General features: G+C 35.5%; 1 protein-coding gene across 3 annotated transcripts in view; it reads left to right on the forward strand.

Moving 5' to 3' along the window:
- The window catches only part of MAEA (macrophage erythroblast attacher, E3 ubiquitin ligase), a 181907-nt gene extending 161502 nt beyond the window's left edge, over positions 1–20405 (forward strand). For all 3 annotated transcript variants that reach the window (XM_001365447.4, XM_016423369.2, XM_056803649.1), the window contains 4 exons: positions 978–1086; positions 8980–9113; positions 18565–18760; positions 19238–20405. In XM_001365447.4, the coding sequence (XP_001365484.1) occupies positions 978–1086; positions 8980–9113; positions 18565–18760; positions 19238–19333 (535 nt within the window). In that variant the 3' untranslated portion in view covers positions 19334–20405. The remainder of the gene's footprint in view (positions 1–977; positions 1087–8979; positions 9114–18564; positions 18761–19237) is intronic.
- Positions 20406–20903: the final 498 nt, after the last annotated feature.

Consider the following 20903-nt stretch of genomic DNA (forward strand, 5'->3'; position numbering starts at 1 on the left):
CTCAAATCTCTGCAGCATCTTCTGTTTGCTGCCCTTCTCTTTGGTATTTTTCCACGAGCACCCACGGTCTGTGCTCTTCTGCCTGCTGGGGTTTCAGGTGTAGCTTCTCTCAGGGATAGGTCTTTGGTGGTCTTAGTCAGCTTCCAAGGGCCTAGAGATGCTTCCTCACCCACTCACTGATTTTAGCTGTGAAGATTGGATTTGGCTATCCATCATGATGTTTTAAAAATGACAATAAAAATTTAATGGACCATTAACTACATCCCATTCCCATTTTCTGTGTCTAAAATATTTGGACAAATGAAGAATAGCTAGTCTTGAAGTATATTTGTGAATTTAAATGAACTCACTTGTTTCTATTTGAAGGCTAGAGGCTTATGGTATTGCAAGTGCACAATATAAATATGTAATGAATTTCTTTTTAAAACAAATGATTGAAATCAGAAATGTGAATGAGGAAATTTGTATCTATTGACTAATTTGGTTTCTAGTATATCATGTGAAGTATTATATACTTGCCTCATTTCATTATTGATTTGCATATTTGTTAATGGAATGATTTAATTAATGACTACTTTTACCACCTTTGTACCTGCATGAAAATGTTCACTCATATCTAATAGAATAAACAGATATCTGATTGCTTGACTGTCATGTCACTTTCTTATCAAATGATATGAATTATTGCAATCAATTGTAAGCATTTGAAATAAGTTTAATATGATGTTATTTTTTCATTTGGAACTTCATATCTGATAAATTCTCTTAATATTAAAATGATTTATCCTTTCATAACTAGTATATGTATGTTCTACTTTTATTGATTTTGTATATAGAATTCCTAAACATTTGCAAACTAAGCTAAAACTTCTTTTTTCTAATCATTTTCATATAGATGACACCAATAAAAGCTTATTTTTCATCTAAGATTCATGAAGGTGAATATATAGATTTAAATATTCCAAATTGTTTTTTAGACATGCAAGAAAGCACTTCAGTCAAGCTGAAGGAAGTCAATTGGATGAGGTTCGACAAGTGATGGGAATGTTAGCCTTTCCTTCAGACACTCATATCTCTCCTTATAAGGTAACTTGTAAATGTGTGATAACCAATTGAATCAGATAACTATTTTGTAATGGAATTACAGATAGCCATAGTTATCTAATGACTATGAAATATATTCCTTTACCATATATTTATTGCCACTATTTATATGTATGATCATACTTTCTTAACCTTTTTTTTTTAAGTTTTGTTGAAACTTTGTTTTTTATACTACAATCTCTTCCCAATACCTACTTCCCTCCCCAAACTGATGCAATACAGAAGAATCAACCAAGAGATAGTGTCCACCTGGGTAGGCATCATTTATTAGCCATTGTTCACTACCATTTAGGAGTTCTGTTTCATCCTCTGTCCTCAAGGACAAGTAATGTGGTCACTGAATTTGATCTGCTTTAAATTGCTTTCTATTTTTGTTTTGGTTACTTTTTAAAAAGTCATTGCCTTCTTCTGGTTCTACATTCTTTACAATAGTTGATTCTTTTTTACTTCCCAGTTCATACTTTTTTATTTCATTGATACAAGTAATTCTAATGAAGGAATCTCCTTTAGAAAGGCAGATATGCAACCATTCAGGAGCTTATTAACATCTTAGAGATTGGCATGGAACACCAAGAGTTTGTTCAATGACTGGTCCAGGGTCAATATGGGTCAAAAGCAGAACTTGACTTTGGGTCATCTTATTTGGAAACTAGCTTTTGATTTACTCTACCATGCTGCCTTTTCCCTTTTCTTATGGTACCATTATATTCCATTACATTCCTAGTGGCTAGCTATTCCCTAGGCTATAATGCTTTGGCTTTTTTCAAGGCTCTTTACTAGGAGGATCATAAAATAAATGATATGGAACTCTCATGAATTTTTTAATCTAATAAGGAAAGAATGTAGGTGCCAGAATATTGATGTCATATAGGGGAATTTACAGTGAAGGAGACACTGTGTGCCAAGAAAGGGTCATTCAGTCAGTTTTGCACAAATGTTCATTGGGCAGCCTTCTTAGGAGGCTGTGGAGTAGAATGCCCAAAAAAAACAAAATAGAAAACCCATGGACTTTGGAGTCAGGTGGGACCTGTTTTCCATCTGTTCTCTCATGCTAACTTGTTTTATGATTATGGAGAAATAACTTCTCTAAATATTAATTATAAAATGGGAACAATTATGTCCTGAGTACTCATGTAAGTGGGTTAGAATGATAACCAAACAAGAGCATACATACAAAATGCTTTGCAGATCTTAAATCGCTATCTTAATATTGGCTATTATTAATAGTCTTTATGTCTGCATTGTGAGAGATTCAGCAATGAATCTCTCAGCAGAACACATTAGCCCCTGCTGTGGGTATAGAACTGTGCTAGCCTTAAGGAAGTCATATGTTAAAAATGCCACAGTCCCTGTTTTCAAAATGGTTATGTTCTATTAGGTTCTATTAGGAATAAACTCATATAAAGTAGAGAATAGCAAAGACAAAGCAGATATCTAGACAAAATGCTCCAGTAAGAAGTAAAGAACTTTTGGCTAAGGAGAATCAGAGAAACATTCACAGATTAGCCTTGAAGGAAGAGAAGGATTCTTAAAAGGTAGAAAAGAGGAGTGGTCAACAAACTTTAATTAAATAAATATTCTTTGCCAAGAGCTCACTCTAGTCATGACAGATCATGTGAGTAGACAGTATAGTGACTTATCAAGTTGAAGGAATATCTAGTCTAGCATGGTTGAAAGAGTATATAAAAGGGAGTGATGTGAAATATGGCTGGAGAAAATAGATTAAGGCCAAATTATAGAAGACTTTAAATGCAGGGATAGAGAGGTTTTATTTTATCCTAGAGGGAACAGTGTGCCTCTGAAACCTCTTGATAGTGAAGTGAAGTGCTTAGACCTATGCTTTAGAAAAATGATTTTGGCTATTATATGTAGACTAGACTAGTGAGAAGTGAGCCTAAAGGCATGGAGAACAAATAGAAGATTATTGTAGCCAACTATGCAAGAGTCATTGAGAGCTTTAAATATGGTGGCAGTTGGAGTAAGGAACAAGGCAACAGAATTCGTGAGACTTAGCAACTAACCAAATGTGGGAATTTAGAGAAAAGGTAGGTTGGTGCGTGCTTGGCTTTGAGCCCAAATAACTGAGATGATTCTTTTAGCATTTATTGTCCAGACACTCACTACAATACACAACAGAATGTTATGATTGTCATTTGATGGATATAGAACCACAGAAGCTCAGGGGTAGGAGACATCACTTCAGCTATAATGTTCAGGAAAGAGTTAATGAAGACACTGTGACACAAAATGTTTCTCAGCAAGACCAAAAATAGCACAAAAATCAAAGAGAGAGGAATAAGAAAAGGCCACTGGATTTGATGATTAGGTCTTGGGTGAATATTCAGGGTAGTTTTAGACCACTGGAAGGTATGAAAATAGACTGAAGGGAATAAGGACATGGGAAGTGAGAGAGTGAAGACCACTCTTTGGAAAGTTTGGCTTTGAAAAGGAAAGGAAATAGCCCAGTAGTGAGAAGTAACTGGATTTATTAAAAATTTCTTCAAGATAAGTAGAAACTTTATTTTTTGAAAGTGTCAAAGAAGAAACCACTGAAAAGAGTGAGAAAGTTTCTAAATCTGATTGGAAATTTCCTTTGCCCGTACCAGGCAGCTCATTAGAGCCATCCAAAGTCACATTCATTATTCTGTCCACTTCCTGAGAACAAGCTTTTAGAGTCAGAATGCCGATCAAAACATGCAGTTTTTCACTTAAGTTTATTTCAGTTTTTGTTTTGGGGGTTTGGTTTTATATAATTATTCACTTATAAGAATGAACAATATGGAAATGTTTTACATGATAATACACATATAACCCAAATCAGATTGCTTTCCTGTTCTGGGAGGGGAGGAGGAAGGGAGGGAAAGAGGGAAGGAGATAATTTGGATCATATAATTTTGAAAAACTTATGTGGAAATTTGTTATTACATTCAATAGGTAAAAATAAAATAACTTTATAATTAAAAAAAAAGTCTCATTCCTTGACAGAATAAAGGAGTATAGCCAATCTAGAAAATGGGCAGTGCTTCAGTATAAACTAATTAAATGAAGTCTCTTTGGTTCACAGTGAATCAATAGCAGCAGAAGGGTTTTAAAGCCTAAAGCTTGTAGCTTTTGAAATAAAGGAGTTTAAAACTCCCCACCTATGGGTAGTCCTCTATAAATCAAATACAAATACAAAAGTAACAGAGAAGAAAACAACACCAAAGGATAAAAAACAAGTTTTAGTTGTAGTCAAGGAAAAGAAAAAAGTCATAAGATTTTGCTGAGGTTGCATTATAATTAAAGCAAATCAGATCATACAACTGTATATATAGTACTAGTTCCTGCCAGAGACTTCTAGGAGGTCACCTAGTGGCCTTTATTAATTCAGCAGAAATCAAAAAGAAATTCAGAAGCAAAACTGATGTAAAAATTATCCTGATATCTCCTAGCCAAAGGTGAGGCCACATGACATAGAGGGATCCAGAAATGAGAACATTCCCCTAGCCAGTTCTGTGGTCCTTCTCCGACCTCTATTTGACCACAGTATTTAAAAGGTCACCCAGAACTTAGTAGATTCTTTCTCTTCAATTCAAATATTGCAGGAAGTTCAGAGGCTTTGAGTCATTTTATTAGAGGTTCTAGTTAGTAATTTCAAATGCCACAGTTTTTGCTTAGAAAGGAAACAGAAGTTAAACTTTAAGCTTTGATTATTCTCTTCATTATGTGAGAATTTTCAGTAAACTTGGAGCCCTTCTAAAAGAAGACTATGAATTTCACCATCTTACTGTTATGCAATAAGGATTTTAGTAACCTAAAGAGACCAGTGTTTGGTTTTAATAATGTATTCTGTGACCTAAATTGTTCTTCCCTTGACCAATTTTTGGCTCTACTACGCAATACTCGTTAAAGCAAATTCCTCAGGACAATAACTTCCTTGGTTTCTTTTTTTTTTTTGACAGTTAAATTCTACAGTTCAGTGTCCATAAGCATTAAGCTAATCATTGAAATTCTAAACCTGGAATAAGAGTTTCTGAGTAATTTAAAAGTATTTTAGGGGAAAATCACAACTCAAATTTTTCAAACTAGGAAAGAACCTGAGAAAGCTATCCAGAAACAGTGAAGGATACCACAGATTCTCAGATAAAATTCCCAGCAGGTGGTAATCACCATGGTATGTGGTTCGTGAAATATAGCCTTAAAACATGAAGTTGCACTATCAAATCATTTTCCACCTTGTGCCATAAAGAAATATTTCTATATCTATGATAATATCAAGAAAATAAAATTATCATTTTGTTTAAAAATTATTACTTATTTTAAATGTTCAAAAATTTTAAGTTCATCATTCAATAGGGTTTTTTGTCTAGAGGTAGGATAGTACTGGACAGGGGAAAACTATATACTTGTCTTACTTATGCTTTACTTAAGGTAAGAAAACATAGAACCATATAGTCCATATACCCCATTGTAAATATGTCTGACTTTAAATTAGACATTCTGATATTTACTATATAAAGTGAATGCATTTAAATTATTGTGTGATCGATGCAAAAGGAACATATAATTACTTAGATGTCATGATTTTACTATAGTTCTTAAGCTAGCTGTGAGCTTTCTCAAGCATTTTGTAAAGGTGTATGTATAGTAAATTCATTCTTGTACAATTGTGCCTTCAGTTGAATAGGAAGAGACTTTCCATGGTAAAAGTATTCTTTGATGATGATTTCCTTGTGTCAGAGGTACTAGTTTTAAAATATTCAGCACAATTTCTAAAAGTCTAGAACTAAATAGGGGCAGATGGGTGGCTCAGTAGATTGAGAGCCAGGCCTAGTGACAGGAGGTCCTAGGTTCAAATCTGGCCTCAGACACTTCCCAGCTGTGTGACCCTGGGCAAGTCACTTAATCTCCATTGCCTTAGTAATGATTCTAAGATGGAAGGTAAGGGTTAAAAAAAAAAGACTCGAATTAAATGGTCAACTGATGAGCTTTTTACAAAATGAGAAATAGCTGTCTCTTTTAGCAGTGTAGGGAAATCCCTTTCTTGTGAAGACCAGTAAAGATGTCTTGAGTTTGACATTTCATTTCCTTTGATAGTTTTTTTTAACCTAGGTAGGAAAATGAACCTTTTTTCCCCATTTTTTAAACATGCCTTTACTATTGCATAAGAAAAAATGCTGCCTTTCTTAAATTATATACTTAGTAACCAACAACAATAAAAAACAATTAACTAAGTAAATACATTTTTAAATTATGTACAAAACTGTAGACTCCACATTGTTTACAGTTTGTTTAAAAACTCAACTTTCAAAGCTGGAATTTTATCAGAAAGCCATAAATATTTGTCAGTTCTTTTATCTCTTTTTAATTTCATTAAACTAAAAGGTCTTACTGTTAAGACTTTTATGTAATTTTTCATTTATTTTTTCACCTTTAAAATTCTTTGAATTAAGTCTGATTAAAAATGTCAGTCTTGGCATTCCGGTTCAAAAGAATTATTCTAATTATGATAGGGCAAGCTTTGCTAGAATAGGGCTGACCTTCATGCCAGTAGGCTACCTCAGCTGTTCCCATACCTTCTGTTGAAATCACTATGAATAACTCCCAAGGAATTCTAGTTGCAGCATTTCTTTCTGGCCTAGTCCTGATGTTTTCCTTCTGATTCAGTACTCTGTACCCCCTACTTTTCATTTCTAGCTCTAAAAGTAGTAATTAAATCAACACTATAAAGACCAAATTAATAAATTGCCCTATGGTGCTATTCATCATCATCCCTGTAACTTCCCATATCAGAACTCTGGTGTCTGTCTTCCCCACTGATTTATATTGTTTTCTTCAGTTCAAGTGCCTTGAGGAAAGAGACTATCTTGCTTTTTGTCTCCCCACCTCCTAGCACAGTGTCTGGTACATAGAAAGCACTTAATAATGCTTTTTCATTCATTCTTCAGTGTGGAAATTATCTCAACTAAATCATAAATTGATGTCTCTGAATTTATCTTCTTCCAAGTCCTGCCCCCATGCATCATTTCTCATTGTTATGGGAGATAATATTACCTAATGCCCTAATTATGAGATCCACTCTAAAGCCACCTTTCTCTCCAAGCTCTTTTGCACATGGGTTTCTTGGTGTGTGTATCAACTGCCTACCATGTTATAAGCTTCCAGTCCCTTCACTGAGGTGGTCCTGTTTGGCACCTGCTTCAGTGTTAGGTGCAAACCTCTTTACCCTTAGGAAACATTTGTTATTATGAAGTATTATTGCCATTTAGTTATTAAATAATGATTCCCTAGTTGCCATTTGTTTCAAATTGTAAAGCACTCGAGTGGCCTAGAAAACTGTAGGCCGCACATGCATGTGTGCCCCACCCCCAAGGTAAAAAGACTACTTGTTTGTATGTGTGCTAGGGAAATGTTTAAAACAGAGAGCAAGTACACATGGTGGGGTGGAGACAGTAGAAGCACTATCCATTTTTACCCCCAAAATGCTTGACCCTTCTGGTAGGTTCCACAATATTTTGTCATCTCCCAGGAGATGTCTCCCTTCATCTTCTAAAAAATACCTATAGAAAAAAATTCTTTACCATGTTCCAGTAAGGGAGAGTTGAGATTTGAGAATATAATTAATTCCCAGCAGCAATTAAAAATAAAAATGCAAAATATTTAGCTTTACATAAGCCATACATCAAAGAGAAGAAAAAAAGCAAATTTTCAGAGCAAACATTGTTAAGTCTGTGAACTCTTTGTTGGAAACAGGCACTTAATTGAGACTGTATATGTGCGTTTTGCATATTGTGAATTAATTCAAACCATTACAAGACATAGTCTCAAGCCTTTTCATAATCAAGATCATTTTTTAAGAGGTGATGACTCAGAATCTATGGGCTTCCCAGGTACCATGTTTAGTACTTCCTTTGTACTATTCTCTACAAAACATTTTATGAGAAGTAAAAGAAAACATCATTAGCATTCATATTTTTTTAAATCTTTGGGTTGAGTGTGGATTTTTATTGACATGCCTCTAAAACATGAATATTTGTGGCATTCATTTAGAATTAAACAACAGACCAACTGTTTACTTGAGCCACAATCTTGCTCTCTGATTTCTCCTTCTAATAGAACCTAGGATTGAGGGTTGATTTTTGCTTCAAGATGAGGTTAATTTAAACAGGATTTGCCTCTACTTAAAATCCCATAGACATAAATGCAATTTAGATGAAATGTTTTCTGTGAGGTTGTTACAGTTTTGAAATAACAGAGGCCTTTCTCTAAAATTGAACCCAAGGATCTAGAAATACTTGATTTGGAATTTTGGCCTTGCTGGGTCCTGTTTGTTTCCACTTCTTGAGTTCTGTTGGGTTCTTAATTCCACAGAACTGACTAGACTTGCAAACGTTTTTGTTTCTTGGACAGGAGTTTGCTTAGTCATGTATTTTAATTCCTAGGAACTTGAAAAACTCTGACATTCCAGAGTATTAATTTCACTTCATAAGCAAGCCAACATTCCAGAAAATTAAATACAGAATATTAAGGTCATGTCAGTGGGTTTTAAATCAAAGCATAAAAATAACGAAGAATGATCTTCAATTTTGTAAATGCCTGCATTGGGGGGAAAAATGTTTTCATTTTAAAATTCATTTTCTTCTGACTTTCAGTGAAATGCTGATAATTGCAATCTGGTGATTCATCCTGCTGCCCCCTTCCCCACCCCCTTTATTGAAACATCCTTTTCTTTTTTTTATGAGCAGGTTATTTGATTATCTGATGGCATTGGACTATCTGAGTAATTATTACAGAGAATTTTATGAAATTTCACTTAGAGGATAAATAGTTTTCATCTAGAATCTTGGAGCTGGAAGGAACCTTGTTTCTAGTCTTTTTCCTTTTATTTAATTATAGGATCTTTTGGACCCTGCCCGATGGAGGATGCTGATTCAGCAGTTTAGGTATGATAATTACCGGCTACATCAGCTAGGAAACAACTCAGTCTTCACCATCACACTCCAGGCAGGCCTTTCTGCCATAAAAACACCGTATCCTTTCATGGCTACAGCCTGTGAACATAACATAAAACTCAAATCTGTCTTTATTTGGTGCTCATTGAAATAACAAAGTGAATTTTGTTTTACAGGAATAAGATTTTTTTCATGTAATTTTCCTGACTGCCATTGGGAAAATAAGCAGGTTTCTATATGGGAAAAAAAAAGATGAAGTAAAAAATGAACATGATCTAAGTATTAAAGAAACACAGATTTATAGTTATTAGTATTAGTTTGTTGATCTGTACATGATAGGTTGTATGATATAAAGAGTCATCAGGACTTCCAAGTCACTAGAATTGGTTTTGAATCCCAGCCCAGCACTCACTAGTTCCATGATCTTGGACAGATATTTAAGCATAGGGCCAGGGGCTATGCTCAGAGATTGCCAACAACCTGCTTTCTGAAACCCTCTCTGTCCTTGAGTAATTTATAATCTGCTAAGGGGGGAAAAAACGGGTCCTCAGATAAGTATACAACAAGAGAGAATGAGATCAGGGCAGAGAAGAAATCTGAAGTACTCTAGGAAAATATAAGCAAAGATGACGGAAGGTTTCACCAAAGATAAGGCAGCCAAATCAAACCTTAAAGAACATATATTTTAACAAGTAGAGGTAAGGAGGGGCCAAGAGGAGTGCATTCCAGCCATAGAGGGCAGCCTACTTAAATTCAGGAGATCACTCTTTGGTCCTCTCTTTCTCAGTCTCTAAAATGGGTTAGCACTAGATGACTTCTGAGGTCCCTTTCTGTTCTTAGTCTTGTGTAGTAGACTAGAAAGAGCACTAAAATTAGTCATAGAGCCTGAGGACTTCTCCTACTATTGGCACAGCAAGTTTGTGTGATTAAGGGCAAATCATAAAACCTTTCTGGGCCTCATTTTTCTCATGTTCAAAATAAGGAAATTGGGTTAGATGAACCTCCAACGTTTCTTGTCGCTCTAAATCTGTGAGCTTAAAAAGAGTAAGTCCTTCAGAGATGATCCTTAGTTTTTATTTAACCAGTGAACACACCAGTTTTATCATATTTCTTGACCATTTTTCAAAAGGAATGATAACAGAAATTATTAATCAGACAAAATATTCTTAGGTACTGTATGAATGCCAAAATGCATCAAATTATTCATGTAGAATATTTTCCCCATTGAATTTATATCATTAAAAACTTGATGACTTGATTTTTTTCTGAATAAGCTTTAAAGCATTTAAAAATGAACCATTCTCCATGCCTGGAATAACCAAATGTTAGATCTAGAAGAGAGACTTAGAAATTCTCGAGTCTTATCCCTCACTTTACAGATAAAGACTGAACTATAAGAGAAGGAAAGAGACTTTGCCAAATTGCCTTTTGACTGTCAAGATGAAGCTCACTCTGATATCTGATCAAGCACCTGTTCTCTCCAACAGCTTTTGCTTTATTAGTAACAAGTTTCTTCTGTTAAATGTGGCTGGAAAAGCCCATTAAGGCATGTTCCCTGCCTAAAGTATATAATATAAAGAAACAAGGAAGACCTACATAATGAAACCAAGGGTATATAGTCAGGAGATTATCAGTGCACTGTGTTCCTAGAGGTTGACCGATTTGGTCTGGATCAGGCTTTCATTTAAGTTTTGGCTAGACAACGAAACTAATTGCTCAGTTGAACCATTATTTCTGCTGAGTTATCTGTCTTATGTTGTGAGAGTAGCTACAACCTCAACAAATTGTGGAGCTGGAAGGCGCAGTACAGTTCATTTAAATAATCCTTCCCTATACAGAAAGCCCTGGCGAGATGATGTGGAAAGAACACTTGGCTTGAAGCCCCAAAGCCAAGGATCCTGGCTCTGCTAATTACTTTATTTCTCTGGCTTTAATTTCCTCACCTCTAAAATGGTTATAGTGAGAATGACAGTAGTAATCTGAACCTCATGAAGAAAGAGCTTTCTAAACCATCAAGTGTCACAGACAAGTGAGCTACTTTTCAGCAATTACCATTGAGAGTTCTGGTTCTAGATCCAAAGCATCTGAGTTCAAACCGTGGCTCTGCTTAACTGTGTGAGGAATCAGAATAATCCCAAAATTTCAAACTTGGGTGACTAGAAGGATAAAGGTACCCTAGATAAAAGTAGGGCCGTTTTGAAGGACAGATGGTTTTGATGAGAAAAATGAATTTTATTGGATATATTGAGTCAGAGATACTTGTACAACACCCAGACTGAAGCATCCGATGGAGTTGAAGATAGATTTGAGAGTTATCTGCATTGCGATGATAATTAGGCCCATAGGAGTTATTAAGATCAACAAAGGAGACAGTATAAATACTCAGCATAGGTCATGAGGGGTCAAGTTAGAAGATATGGTAAAGACAATGAATCAGCAAAATATATTGTGGAAATGTTTAGATAATTGGAAGAGAAAGTATCACAAAGACCTGAAGAGGAGAGATCATTCAGAAAGAAGTTCAGCATTACCAGATTCTACAGAGGTAAAAAAGGAAGAGCACTGAAATGGCAACTAGCATTGTCATTATTATTATTATTAGCAATTTGGTGGCACAATAGATAGAGTACTAGGCCTGAAATCAGGAAGACTCATCTTCCTGAGTTCAGATCTGGCCTCAACCCCTTATACTTTTGTGACCCTAGGCAGGGCACTTCACCCTGTTTGCTTCAGTTTCCTCATCTGTAAAATGAGCTGGAGAAGGAATGGCAAACCACTTCAGTATCTTTGTCAACAAAGCTCAAATGGGATCATGAAAACTTGGATGAAACTGAAAAATGACTAAAGCAACAACATTATTATTATTCTTTGATGTAGTTCATCCTAAACTGGTGACTTAAACTCCCTGAAAGTAGCTAGAGTCTATCTGTATTTAACATTTTTTCTTGAGTTTCTTCTCCCTGCTAGCCTTTTTTTTGTGATTCTTTTCCAGCACTAAAGAACAAATTAAGTTAAGTAGTTTAGCCTTCACACCATCATGTGTTGTTATCATCCCATCCTTCCTAAGTGATGATCCTGTCATCTTTTGGACTCTTCTCTAGCTCCCACTATAGGGGCCAGAGGTCATAGATCTAAAGATGGAAGGGACCTTGGGTCATCTAGAACAAAACTCTCATATTACATATGAGGAAATTGAGGGCCAGATGTATTAAAGGAAGCCCATGGTCAGATACTAAGTGTCAGAAGCAATTTTCAAATTTAGGTCTTCCAGATTCAGTCTAGCACACTGTAACACCATGCATTTCTCCAATACCAATACCATTAGTTTGACCCTCAATTTTGATTCTTTAGAGTTTGTCGTATTCCTTAATTCTAAGATATAAATAACTTGACTACAAGAATATTGGGGAGTGATGACTGTTGGTCAGTATTTTAGACAGAAAATGGCTAGTTGCTAATTTGACAATCATCTCGAAATTGCTGATATGTGTGCTGTCAAAATACTAGCTAGGTTAGAAAAAAGGTTAATTAAATCAATGCCAAATTAAAAGGATAAAGCTAAAAAGAACACTGTGGAGTTGTGACAACTTCAACATGATTTATTCAGGAAAAAAAAGGAAATGGATAAAGATAAGGGCCCTTTTTTGACTATGAACTATTTTTCTTTTAAAAAATCATCATCCTCATAATGGATATAAAGCACTTGCAGCAGCAGAAAAACACAGAGTACCCAAGATAACTATCTCCAAGCAAGTACTTGACAGATCACAACAATGACAGTTTAGCATACAAATTTATTTTCAAAACAGTACTGAGGAAGATGATGATGAAAGATATTAAACAAATTGCAATGTGAGGGAAAAATTGGGCATGACACAAACTAAGCCAGAACATTCCGATAGCTTTTCAAGATATAGAAGAAATAGTATAATAGACGAAAAATGTAAAATTGGCCAATATGGATAACCCATTTGTTCTCATTGTCAGATAAGACAACTAACACCTGTAACACCAAATGCACTCTTAAATTTTTTTTATTTTATTTTTTATGTTAAATTTTTAGTTCTGAGTTATTTTTCCCTCTCCAATTCCTACATTAGAGAAGACTAATATTTGATAAAGATATATGTGTGCAACCATACAACATATAACTCCCATATATCAGTTCTTTCACTGGAGGTAGGTAGCATTTTCCTTCTTAAATCCTTCATAGTTGATTTGAATTAGTCAAAATATAGTCATTCACAGTTACTCTTCAAACAATGTTGTTACTGTATATAACATTCTCTTGGTTCTGTTTGTTTCACTCTGCATTGTTCCATGTAAGTATTTCTTTGATTTTCTAAAATCGGCCTGCTCATCATTTCTTACCACACAGTCCATTACAATCATATAATTTTCAACCATTCCCCAATCAATGAACATCCCCTCAATTTCTACTTCTTTGCTACCACCAAAAGTTGCTATATATATTTTAAAACATTCAGGTTCTTTTCCTTTTTCCCTGATCAACTTGGGAAACAGAACTAAGAGTGGTATGACTGAGTCAAAGGGAATATTCATAGTTTTATAACTCTTTGGACATGATTCTGAGTTGCTCTCAAAAAATGGGTTAAGATAGCTACAGTGTAGAAGCAAGGCTCTTCTCATCACCGACTGATATAAAGTGCCTCAAAAGGACAAGTCAAACAAAATCAGATGAGCGAAGTTGCTCTACTGTAGGACTCAGCCTTGAATGTAGGTGGGATTTGGGGATTTCCACACTATTAGAGAATTAAATAACTCCTACCAAAACACAAGCTGGTCAACCCTCCCTGCTCTACCTAAAGCCCAGAGTCAGAGCCAGCATGCCAGAATGAGAGCAAGTGAGGGGCAATCTCTAGGTTCTTGGGAGCTTACTGAAAACACCACAGACTTACCTATGAGAGCAGCTAGACTTGGGACCCCAGGGGACAGAGGAACACAGACCTTGGGTTCAGAGATAGAACAGAGAGGGGCAGCACACAGCAGAAGCCACACTCAAAACATAGCCCCAGGGCAAAACCCACTCTGTAGCTCCATTCACAGAGAACCTGCTCTCCTCACTCAGACTTCTAACTGGGAAAGAAAGGAAAAAACAAAAAGCAATGCCACCAGAATGAACAAGAGAAAAGCATTTATCCTGGATAATTTTATGGAGAAACAAACCAGATTACAGAGGAGATAGCAGAGAACAACAAATGAGTAAACACATCCAAACCTTCCCAAAAAAAATTGGTCACAGGCTAGTGAGGAGCTTAAATTTGAGATGATGAACCAAATGAGAAAGCAGAAGAAACTTGGCAAGAAAAGTGGGAAATAGTTAAAAAATAAAATAACAGTTTAAAAGACAGAAACTCCCACTTGGAAAAAGAAGCCCAGAAATCAAATGAAATGAGAAGCAAATTGAAGGCCAGAATTAAACAGCTGGAAGCCATGAAAAAGCAGAATAGACCAAACTGAAAACAAAAGCAAATGATCATAGCTGAAAACCAGTCTTTAAAGACCAGAATTGGGCAAATAGAAGCTAATGATCTCACAAGACAGCAAGAATTAATAAAGTCAAAATAATGACAAAAATAGAAGGAAATATGAACTCTCTCACTAAGAAGATGGTTGACTTGGAAAACAAGTCCAAGAAAGACAATTTAAGAATCATAGGCCTACCTGAAAACCTGGAAATAAACAGAAACCTTGACATCATACTACAAGATATTATCCAAGAAAATTGCCCTGTTGTTCTTCAACAAGAGGATATAGAATTTCTCCTGCCTGGCCTGTGACAGGGGGAGTTTAAAATCCCTGCCTCTAGGTTTCTGAAGATTAGAGGCTTCTAAGAGGATAAAGTTAGAAAGTAAAGGAGGAAAACTCAGCCAGAAACTCACCACCAAATCAGACAATAGCTTGTAGCCACGCGGCCCAGCACGCTGCCACCAGCCAACTCTCCGCTGCCAGAAAGGTGCCAAAGACAGGAAGTGAGACAAATATATAAACCTTTCACTCTTGTTTCTCTTCCTCTAAATGCCCATATCTTTTAGAGTTCTCATCTTCTTTGACTAGATTATATCTTTAGTTACTAAACACTTCTTTGTTAAGTTCACCTTTTGTGAGTTACTTAACCTTTTTGTGATTAATTTAACCTTCATAGTTACTTAACACCTTTTTGTATTAAGATTTTAACATAGACTTAACTTAAAGTTCTAGCTTCACACTAAGGTAAGATTTAAGTACCTTCATTGTTCAATCAGGAGATTACAACTTTATCTTCCCCTAAAGTACGGTCTAAGTAGGGTGGACTAATTTAACATTCAAAATCCCCCCTGATTTTGTTAGACTAAGTATCTTCATTGTTAAAATCAGGAAATAGCTAAATCCAATCTTCACAATACTAAAGGACCACAAGGCTTGGAACATGATATTCAGAAAGGCAAGAGAATTGGGTCAAAAATGATTAGGTCAGTTCATAATTCCACCATTAATGTCACTATTTTTCCATATCCCCTCCAAAATTTGTGTCTTTTCCCTTCTCTCATTTTAGCCAATATGATAGGTGTGAGAAGATACCTCAGAGTTGTTTTTAATTTGCATTTCCCTGATCAATATGATTTAAAGCAATTTTATCTGACATAAACTTTGATTTCTTCTTCCAAAAACGGCCAGTTAATATCCTTTGTCTATTTATGAAATGGAGAATTACTTATATTCTTATAAATGACTCAGTTATCTATATATTTGAGATATAAAACCTTTATCCAGGAAACTGTTTAAAAATTTTTCCCAGTGTTCTGCTTTCCCTTCTAATTTTGTCTATGGTGATTTTATTTATATGGAAACTTTTTTTAAAAACCCTTTCCTTCTGTTTTAGAATCACTACTATGTATTGGTTCCAAGGCAGAACAGTAGTAAGGGCTAGGCAGTGAGGGTTAAGTGACTTGCTCAGGGACCCATAGCTAGGAAGTGTCTGAGGCCAGATTTAAACCCGGATCCTCCCTTCATAAATTATTTTCCCATCCATAATGCATTTTGGTAGAAAGTGAAAATGGCCTTTGTGAAAATCAAGTGAGTGAAAGATGAAGATAATGAAAAGTATCTTCATTCATCAGAAATGAAGGATCCTAAGGGCAAAAGGTTTCATGTACTAAGAGGCAATTGGTGACACAGTGAAGAGATTGCCAAGTATGGCATCAAGAAAACTTCAGTTTCTCACTAGTATCAAGATACTGAACTTCCCTCGGCCTTGGTTTCCCCAAATGTAAATAGGGATATAATAGCCACCTCACAGGGATTGTGTATGAGGATAAAATAATGCTTTAGAACACTTTGAATGTGCTCCATAAATGCTAGATACTGTCATTATTTCTATAAGAGTTAATAATGAATAGTGCCCATTTTCTATAATTCATTGATTTAAGAACTTTCTTCATGATCACCCTGTGATACATGATGATGAGTATTTCTATCCTCATTTTAGAGGGAAGGATCTGGATTTTGTTAAATTCCTAAGTGAATAGATATCAGGCCTGGGTCTTCTAACTCCAAAACTACTTTTTTATGACTTAAAGCATTTACTAAGTTAATGCAAGGCAAAAATAGATTTTCTTAAAATTACTAGGTAATTGAATGAAAATTATTTTCATTTGAATTATCCATATAATTTACTCTTGTTTTCTCCACTTTTTGTTTGTAAATAACACCCAAAGCATAAATTCTTTTAAGACTGACATCTCCAAGTGATATAACCATGGGAGAGGCACTTAATCCATCTGAGACTCATATATAAAATTAGGCAGTGTATTGTAGTTAAAAAAGAATTGACTTTAGTCAGAATACATGGGTTCAGATTCTGCCTCTGACTTATGTAACCTTGGCAAGTGAATTAATTGCCCTTGACCTCAGTTTCTTCTTCTGTAAAGTGGAAGATTTAGGCCAAATGACCTGTAGACCCTTCCATTTCTAGATCATAATCTAGGATCTATGGTAATATTACTTGCACTGCCCATTGCCTGCTGATAAATAAGCACCTGCCTCCCTCAGAGTTATTTTCCACTTTCATAACTGGATAATAAGGGACTTGATAAGTTATGATTTGATAGATGATCTTAAAGAATTTCTTTGGCCCAAATACTCATTGTCCTGTAGCCATACTGGTTTTGAGCCTTTTCAAAGTCAGCTGATTCTTTTTTTATTTAATTTAAATTTTTTTAAATTGTATTTAATTGATTAATTAAGAATTTTCCCATGGTTACATGATACATGATCTTTCTCTTTCCCTCATCCCACCTTCCTGTAGCCAACATCAGTTCATTCTTACATGGCAGACACAAAGTGCATTCCTGGGTCAGTAACCCCAAAACTTTTTAGCATGGTGGAACATGCCCAAACTTCCATTGGTATAGCTCTCAAAGATGGAAGGTCAGTCCCACAATCAGAAAAACCTGATCATCATCCCCCTTAAATACCTCATGACCTTGCTCATCCTTATCATAACTGTTATTTCTAAAATGCTCTTAGGTTTGCAAAGGCATAATCTCACAAGATCCTTTCAGCAAAGGGGAGTACTAATGTCCCTATTTTATAAAGGAAGAGACAAAGCCTGAGGTCAAGTGATTTTTCCAGGTTCTCAGATCTAAACAATGTTGAAGACAGAATTCAAACCCAGGGCCCTAAATCCAGATCACATTCTTTGCAGATTAGTACACTTTTCATGATGATTTCAATTGGGGATTGGAGGGGGGAAGAGTAAAATGAAAGGCAAGACTGCTTTTTATTCATGCATTTCAAATTAATTTTATTTTATTTATGAGCACTAGTGATAGTCAGTAAACATTTAGTGCCTCCAAGAAAGGCAAAACAGTCCCTGCTCAGTATTATGATGGAGATGTTATGTGAACAACTATGTACATACAAGCTATCTACAGGATAAAGTGGAGATAATCAGCAGAAAGAAGGCATTATAATTAAGAGAAGTTGAGACAGGCATCCTCTAGAAGGTAGGATTTTAGCTAGAACTTGAAGAAAGCGAAAAGGCAGAGATAAGGAGAGAGAGCCCTGCAGTCAAGGAGTCACCCAGTGGCAATACCTAAATCAGAGAAATGGAGTAGCTTGATTGCAGAATAACCAGGTGGTTAGTGTCACTGGATCAGAAAGTGTGTTTGTAGACAGGAGTGTCTTTTTGCCATTAAAAGTATACTACATTTTCCTCGTTAATTTAATTGATAGCAAATATCAGAAATGTAACTATTTTTAAGTTAATCTCTTTGGTAGGTTTATATGTTATCAAAAAATGTTTCCTTTCCCCAAAGTAAAAGAGTATGGGATTTAGAACTCTAAAGAACCTTATAGGTCAGCCATACAATACCTTCATTTTAAAGATATGGGGGCAGCTGAGCTGCCTACAGTTTTATAGGGAGTAAGTATAGAACCTCATTCCACCATGCTGTGTTATTAGCCTTGTTTTTTTCCTAACAATTGCAATCTTTGTTAAGCTATGACTCCTTGACACATGAAACAGACAGTGTTATAAAGAAGATGGAAGTTCAAAGAATCCAGACTGCCCCGTATGTAGTAAGTCACTCAACAAGTTGGCCCAGCCTCTACCCATGGCCCATTGTGCTAACTCTCGGCTAGTCTGCAAGATTTCTGGAGATGTCATGAATGAAAATAATCCACCCATGATGTTACCAAATGGATATGTCTATGGCTACAATGTAAGCTTGTTCTCTGCTCTTTTTCATTTTTCTGTTGCTTCAAATCATGGAGCATAATGTCTTCATTTGAAGGAAGAGAATTTTTTTTAAGTTCATAATTTCTAGTCTCCTTTATTTTTTTATTAATCTTATCTCTGGAGTTGTATCTCAGCCAAATTATGAAGGATAATTGTAAATATTCATTTCTTTTAGAGTGAGGCAAGTACATGTTTTATGGTAGATTCAAAAAAGGAGAGAAAACTTGTAAGAGTTCTCTTTAAACAGTTTATGTTCTGGGAAAAGTTAAAAATAAATTAAAATGTACAAAAGACTATAAAAAAATAAAAATAAATTTTTTAATTAAAAAATAAATGAAATGAAAGGTTCCTATTCTCAAAAGAGGCTTATTTTGGATCCTTAACAATCTGATTTTTAATTGTAAAGAGCTATTTAGTTTTAATTTGTTTGCATTCATTTGTTCTTGATTTTGTTTTTCAGTCCTTGCTTTCTATTCGTCAAGATGACAAAGTCGTTTGCCCAAGAACCAAAGAAGTTTTCAACTTCTCACAAGCTGAGAAAGTGTACATCATGTAGATCCCCATGGCCCCAGGACGGAGTGCCAGTGCTGGCTGGAATGGGACACAGCATAGGGGGTGGCCTGCCTAGTTGGGGTGGCCTATTGTGGCGAAGAAGCATAATGTGCCATCTTGAGGATCAAACCTGTTGGTGGCAATGTTGTTTCTTGCGACCAAAGATCAATGAGCAACAATAAATACTCTTAGAGAGACAGGAAATATGACTTAATAAGTTTGTACTTGAAAACAACATTTTGATTGGTAGGATTTTGTAACATAAGTCACAAATTTGATGCTTCTGAAAAGTACTTTAATCTTTCAAAAATAAATTTTCTTTTAAGGATGACTTAAACACTGAGGGACTTTAGACCCACTTAAAAAATGTGACTCAATTCTTTTCCCCATTTGTTTTTCTAGTTACTCTCCTATTTTTGCTAATGATCATACATGGAAAAACAAGGAGGTTTCTCCATGAAAGCTTCTTGTGTTCTCTGCTATGGATGCTGTAGCGAAGTGATAATAACACTGAGTATAAGATGTTGCATTTCCAGAGATGTGATGATCATGAGATTATGACTTCATCCTAGAATTGAGCAGAAGTTGTTTGTTCCAAACAGAAGCTTAAGGATGCTGCCAAAATACCAAGAAAACATAGCATGGCAAGCAAACCAAATGGCTTGTTTTTATAGACTCTTCCAGTTTGCCCTCCTCATGTGAAAGTCTTTCTAAAGTTCTTAGTTATCTTCATAGGGGTTAATATCAAATCATTAGTGCTACTGCCTTATTTCTTGCTTTGAGAATGTATTCACATGAAAATCAGCTAGTGTTGGACAGTTTCTGAAGAGGCCTTGCAGGATGGTAACATAAGTCTAGGGTCTAAATATTATTCATTGCAGAAACTAATAGTTCAGCTTCAACAATTACTGATGACTTTTCCAAACAAACCAACCAACCATTGTAGCTTAAACAAAACCATATTGTAGAGGTTTGTATTTAGCGCTTATTTTTGCATGTTGATGTTGATTAGCTAATAAAAAAAATTGTAAATGTAAAACATGTTAATAAAAATTGTTTTCCATTTCTTACTTATACACAAGCATTGTATTTCTGACCTCATATGGACTGTCCATATGATTCCTCTTCCTATCCCATCTCTCAACTCCAGGCCTTGGCTTTTTAGCAGCTATTTTTTGACCATTTTTCTTTTATGCAGAAGATGAGTAAAGTATGCACTTGATATGTACCCAGTACAATGCTCAGCTCTTGGGATACTGATAGAAAAAGTAAGAGTCCCTGCTTCCTGCACATTCAGATGCTCCACAGTTGTGGTAGGGAAGACAACGTATATGGAATATTTCAACTGGAAGTTAAATGGAAAAGACTAGTACTTCTTAGGGTTCCAGTGGCTTATGTTAATGTCTCTTAACATCATTAATACCACTGTGCCCAATTTTCTTGGGTTTCAGGGGCCTGGATTGTCCCTATCAAGGTCTAAGGCAATGATGGTGAACCTTTTAGAGACCAAGCACCCAATGTGCAACCCTTATACTGCATGTGAGCCCCCTTGCCTTACCCCAGATGGGAAGGAG

This window comes from Monodelphis domestica, chromosome 6 (genome assembly GCF_027887165.1).
Source record: "Monodelphis domestica isolate mMonDom1 chromosome 6, mMonDom1.pri, whole genome shotgun sequence".
NCBI lineage: Eukaryota > Metazoa > Chordata > Mammalia > Didelphimorphia > Didelphidae > Monodelphis > Monodelphis domestica.